General features: G+C 39.5%; 3 protein-coding genes across 3 annotated transcripts in view; 2 read left to right on the top strand and 1 right to left on the bottom strand.

Annotated features, from left to right (window-relative positions):
* The window catches only part of Nuak1 (Nuak family kinase 1), a 20,910-nt gene extending 13,720 nt beyond the window's left edge, over window positions 1-7,190 (top strand). Inside the window, exons 5-6 of the mRNA XM_011309280.1 lie at window positions 1,628-5,519; window positions 6,079-7,190. Coding sequence (XP_011307582.1) covers window positions 1,628-5,519; window positions 6,079-6,163 — 3,977 coding nt within the window. The 3' untranslated portion in view covers window positions 6,164-7,190. The remainder of the gene's footprint in view (window positions 1-1,627; window positions 5,520-6,078) is intronic.
* On the bottom strand, window positions 6,527-12,640 carry LOC105269215 (uncharacterized). The gene is made up of 2 exons (XM_011309291.1): window positions 12,333-12,640; window positions 6,527-12,159 (listed from the first exon to the last, which is right to left on the bottom strand). Exon 2 carries the CDS (start codon window positions 12,149-12,151, stop codon window positions 7,673-7,675), a length of 4,479 nt encoding a protein of 1,492 aa, XP_011307593.1. The 5' UTR covers window positions 12,152-12,159; window positions 12,333-12,640; the 3' UTR covers window positions 6,527-7,672.
* LOC105270707 (regulation of nuclear pre-mRNA domain-containing protein 1B-like) lies at window positions 12,074-14,311 on the top strand. Its single transcript, XM_011311823.1, has 4 exons — window positions 12,074-12,134; window positions 13,446-13,592; window positions 13,699-13,994; window positions 14,222-14,311. Exons 2-4 carry the CDS (start codon window positions 13,526-13,528, stop codon window positions 14,309-14,311), a joined length of 453 nt encoding a protein of 150 aa, XP_011310125.1. The 5' UTR covers window positions 12,074-12,134; window positions 13,446-13,525.

The following is a 14,311-nucleotide window of genomic DNA, read 5'->3' as shown; positions in this document are numbered from 1 at the left end:
AAAATCGATATTATTATCAGAATGTTTTTAAAAATAATTTTAATAACAATTCAGAGAAAGGAGATATGGAATAAATCGTACTGAGTATGTTCGAAGAGTTGTTGTCCTTTTGATTTTTATCGTTGGAACTAACATTGTTACATGATAATTTTTATATGACGACGCTAGTGATTGTAACGTAATTCGTAAAACCGCAGTAATAAATATGGATAACTGAATTTTATATTATCGCGAGAAATGAATGTGAAATTGTTATGACGAATTTATGATTGATGAAGTAATATTAGAACTCGAAGACTAACCAGTGTCGATGGCTGAACTTTATCTGTTTTTGTTTGATTGGGTTTAAATAACAGTTTTAATATTAAAATAGTACGTTTTTTTTTCCTTTTTTGTTCCTTTCACTGTTCACGGAATGCTTTGCTTGGTGCTGCCCTTTATTAGACCTCTGACAATCTGCGGATGTCCATGGGTTGAGAGACTACACGATTACACGATTAGTGCATCTTTGTTGCAATTTTATATCAATTATTTTTCCTGGAGGAATTACTTTTGGAATGCGGGTAGAATGTTTATCCAGATTTTCAGAAATTCATTGAGACATGGTAATAATGCGAAATGTGCGCGCCGCCATCTTGGAAGCCTTGCGGCTGAAGCTAACAAAATGGCGGCAGCTACAACTTTTAATCACTTGGTATATTTCAACATTCAATTACAATTATTTAGTCTTCTGAGATCACTCTCAACTCGTTTAATAATTTTTCTCGAAAAAATAATCTTTTTTCAAATTCATCCGTTACGCTGTAACGAGACAATTTTAAATATTTGTACTTTGGATGGATAAACATTCTGAACAGTCAATTGTAATCCAGTCATTGAAATAATGAGTAATTGGAGTTGTGCCAAAGACTCGATAAAGAAAGCTGACAGTTTTTCGGGCGATTATTTTGATCCTTTTTTAAAAAACTGAAGTGAAACTCAAGGCACTGATCAATGTCAATTCTACGAATGCCATCGAACATCGTTGATGTACCAACGAAAAGCTGTCAGACGAGCTCAATATCTTCTCGTCTATCTTGAAGTCCTAAAACAGAACAGAATAGTTTCACCAGCAATATAAAACTCTATGACTACTAAAAATGAAAAATAGAGAAGTACGCAAGAGCGTACCAGCCAAGTTAAAGTCTGTATTTAAACAATAAAAGAGTGTAAATACCGAATATTCAACTGTGAAAGAATTCTTTCCTTTAATTAGTCTCACGCACACTAACACAAATTATAACTATCGATAATTTCTTCAGGATACTAGATAAACAACTACAAATCATTTCTCAAAAAGTTTCACACAAAATCTGTGCACTATTTTCATAGAATTTGCAATGGAGAAAATTCCCGTACAATTATCCTAACAAGATTTTTCCTGGCTATGAACACAGAATGTTCCCTTTCCTTTCTAATTTCCCTTTAAAAATAAACCGATAATTCATCAAATCAAGTCCGATAAGAATTGAAAACGATAAAATAGTAGGAAGACGGACGAATGATAAGAAACCAATAGTTAAAACTGTAGAAGAAGAATCGCAGATATCTGCGAAGGAAGTTTGTTCTTGCCTCCCTTATTTTTCAGATAAAAACGACGACTCGGAGTTGGACTTGAAAATGATAAAAGAACTGCAAGAAGAGCAGGACGAGGACAAGAAGTTTACGCCTTGTCTGGCGCGAAGATTATCCCGACAGTTCATCGAGAAGACTCGTCTCTCGTTACCGAGATCTCCATCGATTCCACGGGAACGATTACTTCGTTCATCGACAGAGGAGCCCCTCAGTCTGACGGACCTGGAGCTGTCGATGCCCTCCTACAGGAGTAGATCGAGTGACAGGAGTCTGCGGAGAACAGGAAGCCTCCTAGAATCATCTGAAAAACCAGATAGAGCCACCAGACGTAGTGTCAGCCTCTTCGAGGACAACGACGATCCCCTCCCACCCCTTCCCCGTCAGGTGATGACTCTGGGGCGAAAGTACAGGGATCAGGCGAAATCTCCGAGCAATGGAATCCGCAGGGACTCATTCCAGACGCAGAAGATCCAGGAAGAGCCCACGGACCTGTTAATAAGCCCGAAAAAAAAAGATTCCTCAGAGCAGGGGCTCTTCATCTCCGAGGGCACCTCCACAAACCTGGGAGATACTCCCAGCACCTCCAAGTCCGGAGAGACATCTCCTACAGACTCATCATCGAGGACTCAAGAGGACTCCTTCAGCTCCTTCAAAGCTCACGCCAAAGAATTCGAGAGCAGACTGCTAGCTGCTGAGAATCTCATTAAAGAATCCAAACTCAGGAACCTGGGGATCACAAAATTCGATCCCAATCTGTCTTCAAGTTATAGAGATACTGACAAGTGTGATAAGGAGCTGCTGGGATCGATGAGTGACTTGACGAGTTCGGTTTTATCCAAGAGAAGAAGCTGCATTCCCAGTCTGAGGTTGAGATCAGGATCTCTGACAAGAGAAGCGTCTACCGGGAGAGAGAGGAGGGAGACCCTCGATGATACCAGTCTGAGGTCATCAACCCCAGAGAGATCACTTCTCAGTAAATTCTTCAGGAGTTCCAGCACCACGAGAGAGGCGGATACCAAGGACAAGTCACCGAAGACCAGGAGGAAGATATCAAGGTTCTTGAGGCCTGATTTCTTCGACACACCCAGGGAAGAGAGTCAGTACGTCAAGGAGAAGGAGGCGCAGAAGGCGGCGGAGAATGAGAGGAGGAAGTCCAGGTTCATAAGAAGAAAAATCGTGGCAGAGGGGAATAACTTGGATCAGGAGAAGAATGAGAAGCAGGAGAAGGAGCTGAAGAACCAAGCTAATACCCTGACGAGGGAGATCGACGAGAAGATTTCGAAGAATAATAAAATCGAGGGCGAGTCCAGGGATGCTGAGGTAAAGAGTGAGCGGCAGAGCCCGAAGAATTCCTTTCTCCAGAGCCTTGAGAGGAAACTGGAGAGATTGAGATCGAGTGACGAGACGAAGATGACGAATGGCAGTCCTCAGAAGGAGATCATGGAAAATCTGACAGCTGCGGAGGGCAACCTTTCGAGTCCTGGGGAATTGAGGAAAGCAGCTAGTGCTGAGGATCTCCCTGCTGAGGAGCCCCAGAGTTCACCTGTCGCCCCAACTAAATCCAAAGTTTCCTCGGTTCTCGGATTATTCAAAAATGATTCAAAATCCTCTGTCAACGGCAACAAACAGCAGAACACACTCCTCAGCAAATTCCGGAAGAATACTTACAAGGGATCGAGATCAGACACCAGTGTCATTGCCGGAGAGACTCCTGGTGGCAGTAAAATTCCAATGAAATCCAAACTTGAGAGTAAAACTCCCCCGAAGCTAGCGAAAACTCATTTAGAGAGGAAAAAATCGGCTGATAAGATAAGTGAGTCTAAGAAATCACCACCGAAGGAGAAGAGTAAAGAGAAGTCACCGCCCAAGGACAAAGCCAAGGAAAAAACACCTTCGGAGAGATCCAGCGTCGAGCGTAAACCAATATCTGATAAATCAGCGATAAAATCCCCAAAAAAACTGAGTCCTGAAAAATCTATCGATTCTAAATCCGATAAATCCGATAAATCCCTCTCAGAATCTCGAAAGTCGGTCGATAAACTCGACAACAAAACCACCGTTCGTCTATCCTCTCCGAAGAAGATCTCTCCAGATAAAGCCCTTGATAATAAAAAATCAGAGGGAAAAATATCGGAGGACGGAAAACCTGTAGTAAAGAAGAAAGTAGGAAAGTCCCTGACGGCAGGGCTGTCGAAAAACGGTTCCGTTTCCAGACTCGACAAGCCCGAGGAAGAAAAAATCAAGAAGGTAATAGTCAAGAAAGAAATTGTTGAGAGAGAGGGGGAGGATGGCACCAAGAAGAGGATCATTCGCGTGGTTAAGAAAGTAGTTAAAAAATCAGAGATTTCGGATAAAAAATCCGATGATAAGACCAAAGATAAACCATTGAGGTCATTGTCCCTGAAGAAGATTGGGTTGAAGAAGGAGAAGAGTCCGGAGACTGTTCTGAACAAATCCGAGACTCCAGATGAATCCAGCAAGGAGCTGCCTCCGAAGAAAACCAATTGCGTCGGAAATTATGAAGAGAGTCCTGAGAAAAACAGAATTAAACCAGAAATTGGATCAGAAGAAATTAGAGGGGATAGTCCTCCAAGTGTAGGAAAAAGGGCGCCGAGTCATTCATTGGTAACAGATTGTCAAGAAATAGGGAATTCCGTGAAGGTCCCAGGCAAAATTGAAGAAATAATTAGCCAGGGGACATCCCCTGTGCTCACTGCAAGTGAGTCGTCCTCCCGCCAGGATTCAGTGGATGTAAAGTCTCGGGTGAACCGAGGTAATTTGAAGCTGGATCTCTCGAAAGTGCCTCAGCACAGTTTCAAGCCGCCATCAGGCTTGAAAAGAGAATCGCCACCCGGTATTCACCAGGTGAATCCACCAGACCAGACCAGAACAGAGAGCCGAGGAGAAAACAGAACGATCACTCCCTCGTATTCCCTGAATGAGAGAGGAAGGGAAGTGGTCTCAGAGCTGCCAAAGATCCTTAATCCCCAGTCTGATATCGAAGTGCCTTCAGGGGGAGATCTGTCAAGACCTAGAACAGCTCTCCTTCGTCCTAAAGCCTCGTCGGAGGTCTCGGAGGAACTCCTGTCACCCACAGATGACTGCGAGAGCTTCGACTCCTGGTCGATCTGCTCCAACGACTTGAACCGGTGCTCATCGGACTTCCATTCACCCACGTCACCCACGTATTGTCCCCCAGGTCGTGACCACTCGGAGTCGATTATCGATAGGATCCGGAGAAAGAGCTTTTACTCGAGGTTCAACGAGAGAAAGAGGAAAAGCTCGTTGACAGCCTCTCCCTCCAGTATATCCAGTAGTCCTTTACCGACTTCATCGACTCTACCCAGAAAATTCAGTTTCAACAGCTCCAGGGACCGATTGAGACACTCCGAGAGACCCGTGACTTTGTATAATGACGATCACTTGAGATTCCGCAAGTCCCCCATCGAGAGGGACAGGTATTCAGACGTTGGGGCTTACTCTGGAGATTTTGAACACCTCAGGAGATACAGAATATCTCCCACACCTGATCCAGCTCACAGGAAGTACCAGAGCTCTGATCTCAGCTTTGAGCATGACCTCGGGATGTACAAGAGCTCCTTCCCTTCGTCAACTTTGAGCGATCCTGTTTCCGACTACAGGGTCTTGGGCTCTCTGGGGAGAAAATATGGCTCTCTGGGGGGTGGCATTGAGCCCAAAACTGCTGAGTATTATGAGGAACTCCTGGCACCTACCAGAATGGAGTACCTCACGAGAAGGACTCCTGTTCCTGGAGAGGGCAAGGGCGAGAATGGATATGTCAATGGACATGCGGAGGACGTCGGGGAAAAGTGGAGGAATTTCCCGGAAAAAGGAGCACTCGATTCAACCGATGAGAGTGACAGGAGCATTGGGGATGATGGGAGGTCAGTGCATTGACAGTTCATTAATATTGATATTAATAAATTTGCGTGATATTTATTGCGTCCGGAAATATCTTCCATTTTTCCCCCCTGTCGGAATTTTGACCAATAAAAATTTCTTTTCTTTCTTCTTTGATCTAATTCGGGGGAAGTGAATCAGTTGCTAAATAAAAAATTTATTTTGTTAACAATTAAAATAACCAGATGAAACTTACCAGCTGTCAAACTTTAATAACGTGAATAAATCAAATATACGAAATAAATCGATTTGGGAATAATTTCTTACAAACTGTTGGTCAAGAAATCGGTAAAAATATTCCTCACACTATTAAATAAATTGAGTTGTTCCCAATTAAATCGAATGCACCATTTCGATTGGTCGAAATTCTGACGGGGAAATAATCTGAAAAATACCCTTCAAGCTTCAAAATTAATCAGGAATTTTTTTTAATCCCATTGATTCCTCCCTTATATTTTTAACTTTGGAAAACTTGTGAAATATGCGATAATTTTGAAGCTCTTCGGGTGTACTACCGAATATTCTGTGAAATTGTCATTCTAGGAGACACAGTAAGACAACAAACGAAGTGAAAGAGCTGTCAGCTGCTTGTCCAGATGCCGAAGCAACTGCATCAATCGTCGAGTGATCTGAGTCAACAAATTTCATGATAAATTAACAACAATGTGCCAAAGATCATCGTATATCTGCAGCTATCTTCACGAAGAGAACAACGAAACTGACCAAAGAATGCTTAATGCTTAATTGTAACTCAATCGTTAAAATATGAATTTTCTACGTACTTATAACGATAGGTTTAAGAAGTGGTTTAGAATTTTACGGGATTTGTTGGAAATATGGACTTGTGAGATTTTAGTCAGGCTTCCCAGAGGCTATTCTTTTTTTTATATAATAAGAATCAATTTGGAATTCAGATGGGCTGTACCCAGTGGTTTTCTCACGATGAGAAAATCATCCACTGAGGAATGCTTTTAAATTTTTAATTCATGTCATGAAGTTTTTTGTTTTCACGAATTTCTTCGTGGGGAATATTTAGTTATTTTCAATGCATTTCTCGTCTTCTAGAGCGTGTTTCTATGAATTTTATATAAAAAATTATTTTAATTGGTTCTCTTAATGATTTTTGAGGATTTTGTCTCAGCTTCCTTGTGTCATCTAGTCGCATTTTATTTCGTACTTTGTCGTTGGCTCTGATTATTTATCGGTGGATAAATATTTTTATTGTGTAGCCACATGTGATTTTTAAATGGAGAGCGAAATTAATAGATAATAATGAGCCTAGAATCATAATTTTCGATAGTCAGTGGTGCCTTCCGCAGAGTTATTGGGTTTGTTACGGAATTCATCATTAATTAGCCACAGGAAAAATAATTAGACCTTAGAAAATTCCCTAATTTACTAGAATAATTATCATTCACGTTCGAGTCAGAGGAATTTTTCGTTGCGATACTTAAATGAGAACCCAACTCTTTGATAGTAGTCGATCAGTCTTCTGTAGTAGTACCTGGCAACTTATTACAGGTGCGAGGAACAGGTTTAATGAAAATTATGAATTTTGTTTCTTCAGATTGTCTTATAAAATATCTTCGAATGTTACATGTGTTTTCTATTCATAATATACATATTTTGCAATAAATCATGAGAATTTACAGTGAGTTTTTCTGCAACTGTTTCTTCCCATTGACGATATAACGATCAATAATTAAAATATAATATAACAAAAAAAAATTTTTTTTTTGATGGTCGATGGTTTGATATAAGGATTTTATATTTCTATGAATAGATTATTTATAATTAATTCTTCGTAATGAAAAAAAATGGGTTTACGTGGAAATGAGATTAAAAAATGGAGTTAAACAAAAATTTTCAAAATTTCCACTTCGATGTTTGATTGAATAATTTGTACGTCATCAATAATGACATTTGATTGGTTTATGAATGTGAAAATGGTTAATAACTGCCTGCAGTCGATTGTATTTTCAGGAATTGAGTGAAATCAACTAAATCTCCAGTTGCATGATAGCTTCTACAAATTAACAATGTTTACGGAACGTCTCGAGTAATGAGTAAAATGGAAATAATCATGAAAATTAATTTTAAAAAATCTAAATTTCTCCTCATTGCTGCTATTTGAAGTTTAGCAATCATTATCAAGAATTGGTGCACTGAGAGAACAAAATGTCTTGAACCTGTGGACGATGAACTTTCGAACGTCTTTGGATATATTATGAGCTAGATCGAATGGATCCTGCAGGCACATGATAGAGTCAATTCTGAATGGTTCACAATCCCTCACTTTACTGACATAATTCCGATAAAGTTTCATGTCGGGTGGTAATAGCGTGGGTGTCTGAAAGTCTTTCTTCTCAACAGCTTTTCCCACTAACGGACAAATAACGTAATTTCGATAATCAAATGCTTCATAAAATTTGAAAAACTGCATGAGGAGTGCCCTAAAGTCTTCATCATGAGTACGAGGCTGGAAATTAGTGGTGACTCCAGTCTCCCAGCCGGCGATGATCTTTGATTTTTTTTTCCTCTCTATCAATTCAGATACCGTTGGAAGTATCATCTTCACCTGGAGGAAATAGATCACCAACCAGGCGATTCCATAACTGCTGATTCCATCATGTCCAGTGAGATCACAGTGTCCTATCCAATTCTTCAAGAAGATAATCAGCTTACGACATTCAGGATAATTATTACAGTAAGCGTTAATCATCTTCGTCTTCTCTACAGTTAGACCATTGGAAAAGGAGATATCACATTCGATTCCAGTCGGCTTGTGAGTCACTTTTATAATGGGTACTCTGCAGTTTGATATAATTCGATCAATGTGCCATTTCACAACGTCTTTCTCAAGACATTTTTTAATGTTCATCAAACGAACTGATATCTCTTTGAGACTGGAGTTATATCCAGGGTACACTTGGTATTTTATACTGCTGCAGTCAAGGAAGATGTCGAAATTGCTATTGCGTCCAGCCAGTCCAGAAATTCTGGAGCCGAAGGGATAAGCCTTCACTCTTGGATATTTCTCCTTGGATATCCTCTCCAGATCCCTGATCAATCCATTCTCACTCTTGCTGTCATCGATCCTACGAGTCTCTACTTTTATTAAAATCTCCTCGATATTCCTCTCGGGCGCACGCAAGAGCCTCTCCGCTAAATATGGCATTTTGTCCACCACGTAATTACCATTACTCATTATCTGATATTTATGTATTTTACAAATCGAGTGGTAGTGAAATGTGTGCAAGAAACCGTACCAGAGAGTTCCACAGGGCGCACAATAATCAAAAATCGTAATAGCGTTCTTGAAAATTTCAATTTTACTCTTATGTTCCTTCCGTTTCAAGTGCACTTGAAATTCACTCTCGACGCTGTACATTTTTTCGCAGGGCACGCACCAGTAGATCAGAGTGTTGTAGAAATTAGCCTCCATCCTGGAGTAGAGAGCTTTGAACCAGTCCTTGGCGATGGCTTCGAGTGATGAATATTTCTCAATGTGGGTTGGATCATTGATATGATGATGGAGCTCAACGGAGTCATTCCCGACAGAAATTCCACAGGCATGACACCGGACAATATCTCCTGAGATCTCTTCCATGTATTCACCAGCAAGAGCTAAATCGCTCAATTGATCTGGATAATCTCTGAATTTCCTGTGATCCTCAATCATCTCCTGGAGTCTATCCAAATGAGTAACTGAGCACAAGTGCTCGTAGAAGATTTGCAATAAATTGTTAAGGCTCTTTTGACACACCAGGCAGTAGATCCTGTCCTTGTCGATGCTAATGGACAGTAGAACCCCAAGATTAATGTCTTCTATTTTATGTCTATCCATTTCATAGATGTTCACGCCGCCGGCGATTGCAATGTCCAGGGGTTTCGTGCTGAACTCACTAGGCGATTCGACTACTGTCTGAAGTGACTCCCTCCATCGTTCATCCACAAACTCGAGATCCTCCGTCTCTACAAGTGATTCAGTCGCGTCTCTCCTCAAAGTTTCACTTGAATCTTCATTTATGCCATTAATTGCACCCTCTGGAGACTGTGTTGCTGTGTCAACCTCCAGGAATCGTTGCCACAAGTGTTGAGTCATGTGGCTGTGATGTTTTTCCGAAAACTCGAATTCCTCATGACAGGTGGAACACTGGAGATTTTTCTGTAGATGTGTCCGAACTCTTGATATTTTTTTCTTCGATTGTTTCCTCTTTGGCTGTTTGACTTTATTAGCGTATGAAGTCACCCCGGATTTCTTCCAATTATCGATGAATGCAACTTCTTTAGTCTTATGTGCTGCAGTATTCGTGTGATTTGAGTACTCGAGTACCGCCGAAGTATGAAGAGTCCCACGAATTTTCAAGTAACAAACTTTGCACTCAATGCTATCAATTATATCCCCTAGATAGTGCAGCTCACGTATATTCTCCAGTGGAATTCCAGTAAGAGAAAATTCAGACTGAAATTCCTCAGGAGCTTTTGCTTTTTGTCCCTCCAGTTTCGTGGCTTTGGCTTTCACTTTCGCCTCGTTCTCCAGATGTTTCTTGCTACTTTTGTGAATATTGACGTGTGAATCATCACCAGGTATCAAGCAGTTGCAGATTAGGCAGGGAATATTGTTGATTTTCTGGGGGAGGATCTTGCTGTCGTTTTCAGATTTCGTAGGACCTGAAGAGGTTACAGCAACTCGATCCTCCGGGTGGACACTCATTAATTCATTCATTAACGAATGAGTTGTTGCAGTTTTGTCTAATAATTCACGTCCTGATGATTGATTTTGGTTTAAAATTTTCTTAATTGTGTTTTCTCCGTATTTATTCGATTTCGTGATTAGTGGAAGGTTGTTATTCGTGCTTGGAATTTTCTCGACTAGTTGGAATTTCGGGAAAGACGTGGGGGAAGTCGTCAGGGAGTGATAAATATCCAAGTCCGAGTCTGTCCCATCTGAATTCAATTTTTCCTTCTCCATTTCGGCTTCAATGCGAATGTCCTCCCTTTTTTCGTTCACTACCGAGAACATTTTTCTCTCTTTTAGATTTTTCAAGTGGTTTCGGCCCTTCACGTGTCCAAAAGTGTTTTTATGACCTATTATTTGCAGATGACAAATATTACACTTGAAAAAATGTTGACTCCCACTGGTTACAATACCTTCTGGCAGTTTTTGTGGTTCACTGTTCTTACAAAAATCATTGATGAACTTAACATGATTTTTTCCAGACGATTTACTGTTCCCACTTGAGAGATCTTGTTGCAAAGTCTCCACTGGCTCCACCGTAAATTGCCTCCGTAATGTTCCCAAGTGTCTTGTACCTTTCGCATGTTCGAATGTGTTCTTATATCCATTTATTTTTAATTGACAAATTTTACACTCGAAGAAAGTTCCTTCTCCAGTACTTGCAATCCATTCGGGTAATTCTAGACTCATAATGTTATCCATTGGGTGTGAAGATTGATTGTTTGTTACTGAACTAGATTTTGATTGTGAACTTGGCGTGGAACTGCTGCTTAAAAAATTATCACTAGCCGGAGTAGTCATTTTTTCAGCTGATGGATTATTCATGTTTATCAAATCTTTGTTATTATTCCATGTGGATATCAACAAATCTGGATCAACTGATTCCTTATCTAACACTATGAGTTCATTATTACTATCTGCGAATGGCACGTTTTCAGTGGCTTTAGTCACGATTTTATGACGTTCAACACTCGAAGACTTCTCGCGTTGTGAATATCTAATATTATTGGTATTGGTATACCCACCGGTTAGCTGTTGCTCTTGTTTGTGAATTAATACATGTGCATCCATATCCTCATTGAAAATTTCACAATTACATTCTGTGCAAATCGATAAGATAGACGTAAATCTATTGTTGGAATTATGTTTGTACTCTGACGTGACTTCAATGGAGGAGTTATCAGGAATTTCTTGGTGAATGGGACGTGTTCGAAACAAATGAATGATTGCTGACTTGAAAACTTCAATGGTCTCCTTCTGCTTCTCCATGTGAAATTTTTCCTCGACGTGGACGAGAATATTTTCATACGAATTTGTCACTTCGCAGTCACATAAATAACAAAACAAGGATTCAGCTGACTTCATGAAAATTGAGTTCTTGGCAGCCAGTTGATAATAGGATGCGGTGTATGATGACTCTGGAACGATGATCTTATCGATTTTATCTTTCCTCAGGGTCTGGTGATGTCTATCTTCGTTGTGACTCTCTACCAGGAACCAAGAAGATAACTTAACCTTGCACAAATGACAGAAGTATTCATGCTCTCTTTGGGAAATAAAATTTTTGAAGAGAATTTCCGGACTCTTCTCCGAGACGTACCAGGGGATTAACTTGTGACTCAACGCATGCTCAATCACTCGACTACAATCCATTCTCCTGAGACATAATTTACAGAGAACAAGGGGTCCTGTATCCGTGAAATACTGGGTGTAATGCTTGAGCCTCTGGATGTGACACTCATCCTGCAAGTGAACTTCGAGTGAAGTTTTTTGTTCCTCTGGGCAAATCCTGCAGGTATAATCATTAGGACCACTACAGTACACTACTGTTCCTCTTCTGTAGATTGGGTATTTCAAGGTGAATTCCATTGTCATTAATCCCCCTGTATTTAAAAATGATAGCAGACGTGATTATCAGGTGATTCTGATCAACCGTTTTTCAAAATCCTTAATCGCCATGAATACTTAATTCGACACATTTCTCATTTATTTAAACATTTTTCTTACAACTGCTCGACTAGTGAGTCATTGAGCTCCATTGAATATTCATACTCACAGGCTATTGTTCTTCTGAAACCGTCAGTCGAAATCACCGTCACACATTTTCTAGTAATTTAATAAAACAATAGCACAATAACTTTAACGTTAGTCCGCAGATTATCGAGATATTTTTAAATATATGGGAACTAAGCGTTTTACTTGCTCGAATTGTTAGTGGATTTTTAATCTCTTAAACAAATTCTAAAGAACATGCACTATAAAGTGAGCGTGCGAAATGAAGAATTTACTCGGTTAGAGAATCCATTATCTTTGCGGAATTGATACAGGCATACGTGTATATCTCGTCAATCTATTGAAAGTCCCCACTTCGGGAAGGTAAACAATTCTCTGGGTATGAAAATTTCTGTGGATGTATCCGTAATATTACTAACCGCAGTAATCTAGTTTTTCGATTTTTTTGTAATGAACATGAGAATAAATTTGAATTAAAATTTTTCTATATCTTTTCATTCTATATCGATATCAGTTTTGCTGATTAAACCCGAGTTTTTCAAATCTTTAGTAATTTTATCTATTTTCAATATAAACAAAAAGAGATTTTCTATAATATGGAATTATATTAATTCATTGTCAAAAGTTCTTGTTCGAGTCAGGAACACGGGGTTTGTACATGACCTGAGTAATTGTACCTCTTGTCTACATTCATTTGTCCTTGATAATCTCTATTTACCACGAAAAATTGTGTTTGAGAGACGGAAAGAGATTTTCTCGAAACATTTCAATTGGGTTAATTTATTTATTTCTGACTGTCCCACGGTCTCCCTCTAAATTAGGTCTTACATTTTTCCTTCAGTTATTGCTCAGTCTTTATTACCTACCCATTATTGTTTAATTTTCCTACCTAGGACAAATTGATCACTCGAAGGACCCGTAACCGGTGAGTAATTGTGAGTACCGGATAAATATTTAAACAATCCAGCATAAAACCATTTCAATTCCCAGTTTGGAAGAGGAAACATCTCACTGAACGCACAAGTTTTAAATAATTTTTTCTGACTCATCATCATTTCCTTCAGGAATTTCTTTAGTAAACGACCTACTAGTTGCTAATTGTTATTATTCTCTATTTCGATCTATTTATTTGCCCGTAATCCAAATATTATGGCAGGATTCAAAGAAGACGCTTTTGCGAAGAAACTTCTGAATCTCAATGAAACCCACAGCAGCATTGTGACACTGTCACTCTGGATGATACACTACCGCAGACATTATCAGATTATAGTCAGAATCTGGTTCGAGAGGATTAAGTGTGAAGGTATTTTTCGGGTACTTCCCATCAGTTTAATTGCAATTGCTACCTCTCGAGGCCTCTGCAACAATTCCCTTGCTTTCTTTATTTTATTTGTTTTATTTTCTTCCAGTAAAGAACAGCAGAAAACTGATGCTCATGCATCTGGCCAACGATGTGATACAAAATAGCAGGAATAAGGGACCAGAGTTTGGCCGGGAATTCGGTAAAGTCCTTCCTAAAGCTTTCCAACACCTGAGGACAAGTGATGGAACGACCAGGGAAAAGCTAAATAGATTATTTACTATTTGGGAGGAAAGGAAGGTTTACCATAGGAGACAAATTGTGGAATTTAAAAGGGCCTTTAGCACTGCTACTGAAAGAATCCAGGAACTGGAGTCACCCTCGAGGCCACAGAATGATGAGAAGGTATGATTAATTTTTTTTATTAAATTACGATATCATTTTAATGTCGCGTTCATATTACCCTATTCCCCCTATAAATATTTCCTATATCCTACGAATCAATGTTAGAATTTCGTGCGAAAAAATATTGGAATATAAAAAAAATATTGAAGTTAAACCCTTCATTAAAAATGTTCCTTAACAATAACGAGCAATACGAAAATTAATCCGAACGAATCTTCATTTTCCAGGAATCCTTCAAGCAAATATTAAAAAAGCCAAGCAGATTGATAGATGATAATAAACTATTAGAAATATTCGGGAATTTCATTGAAGAATAA

Source organism: Fopius arisanus, unplaced genomic scaffold, assembly GCF_000806365.1.
Source record: "Fopius arisanus strain USDA-PBARC FA_bdor unplaced genomic scaffold, ASM80636v1 scaffold00003, whole genome shotgun sequence".
NCBI classification, from domain to species: Eukaryota; Metazoa; Arthropoda; class Insecta; order Hymenoptera; family Braconidae; genus Fopius; species Fopius arisanus.
Note: the sequence above shows the minus strand (reverse complement) of the source record. Positions and strands in the feature narration are given on the sequence as shown.

Coding starts and splice junctions, on each gene's coding strand:
- LOC105269215 (XM_011309291.1), bottom strand. CDS start 12,151: ATGACAATGGAATTCACCTTGAAATACCCAATCTACAGAAGAGGAACA.
- LOC105270707 (XM_011311823.1), top strand. CDS start 13,526: ATGATACACTACCGCAGACATTATCAGATTATAGTCAGAATCTGGTTC. Junction 13,593..13,698: donor CGAGAGGATTAAGTGTGAAG/GTATTTTTCGGG, acceptor ATTTTCTTCCAG/TAAAGAACAGCAGAAAACTG. Junction 13,995..14,221: donor GGCCACAGAATGATGAGAAG/GTATGATTAATT, acceptor TTCATTTTCCAG/GAATCCTTCAAGCAAATATT.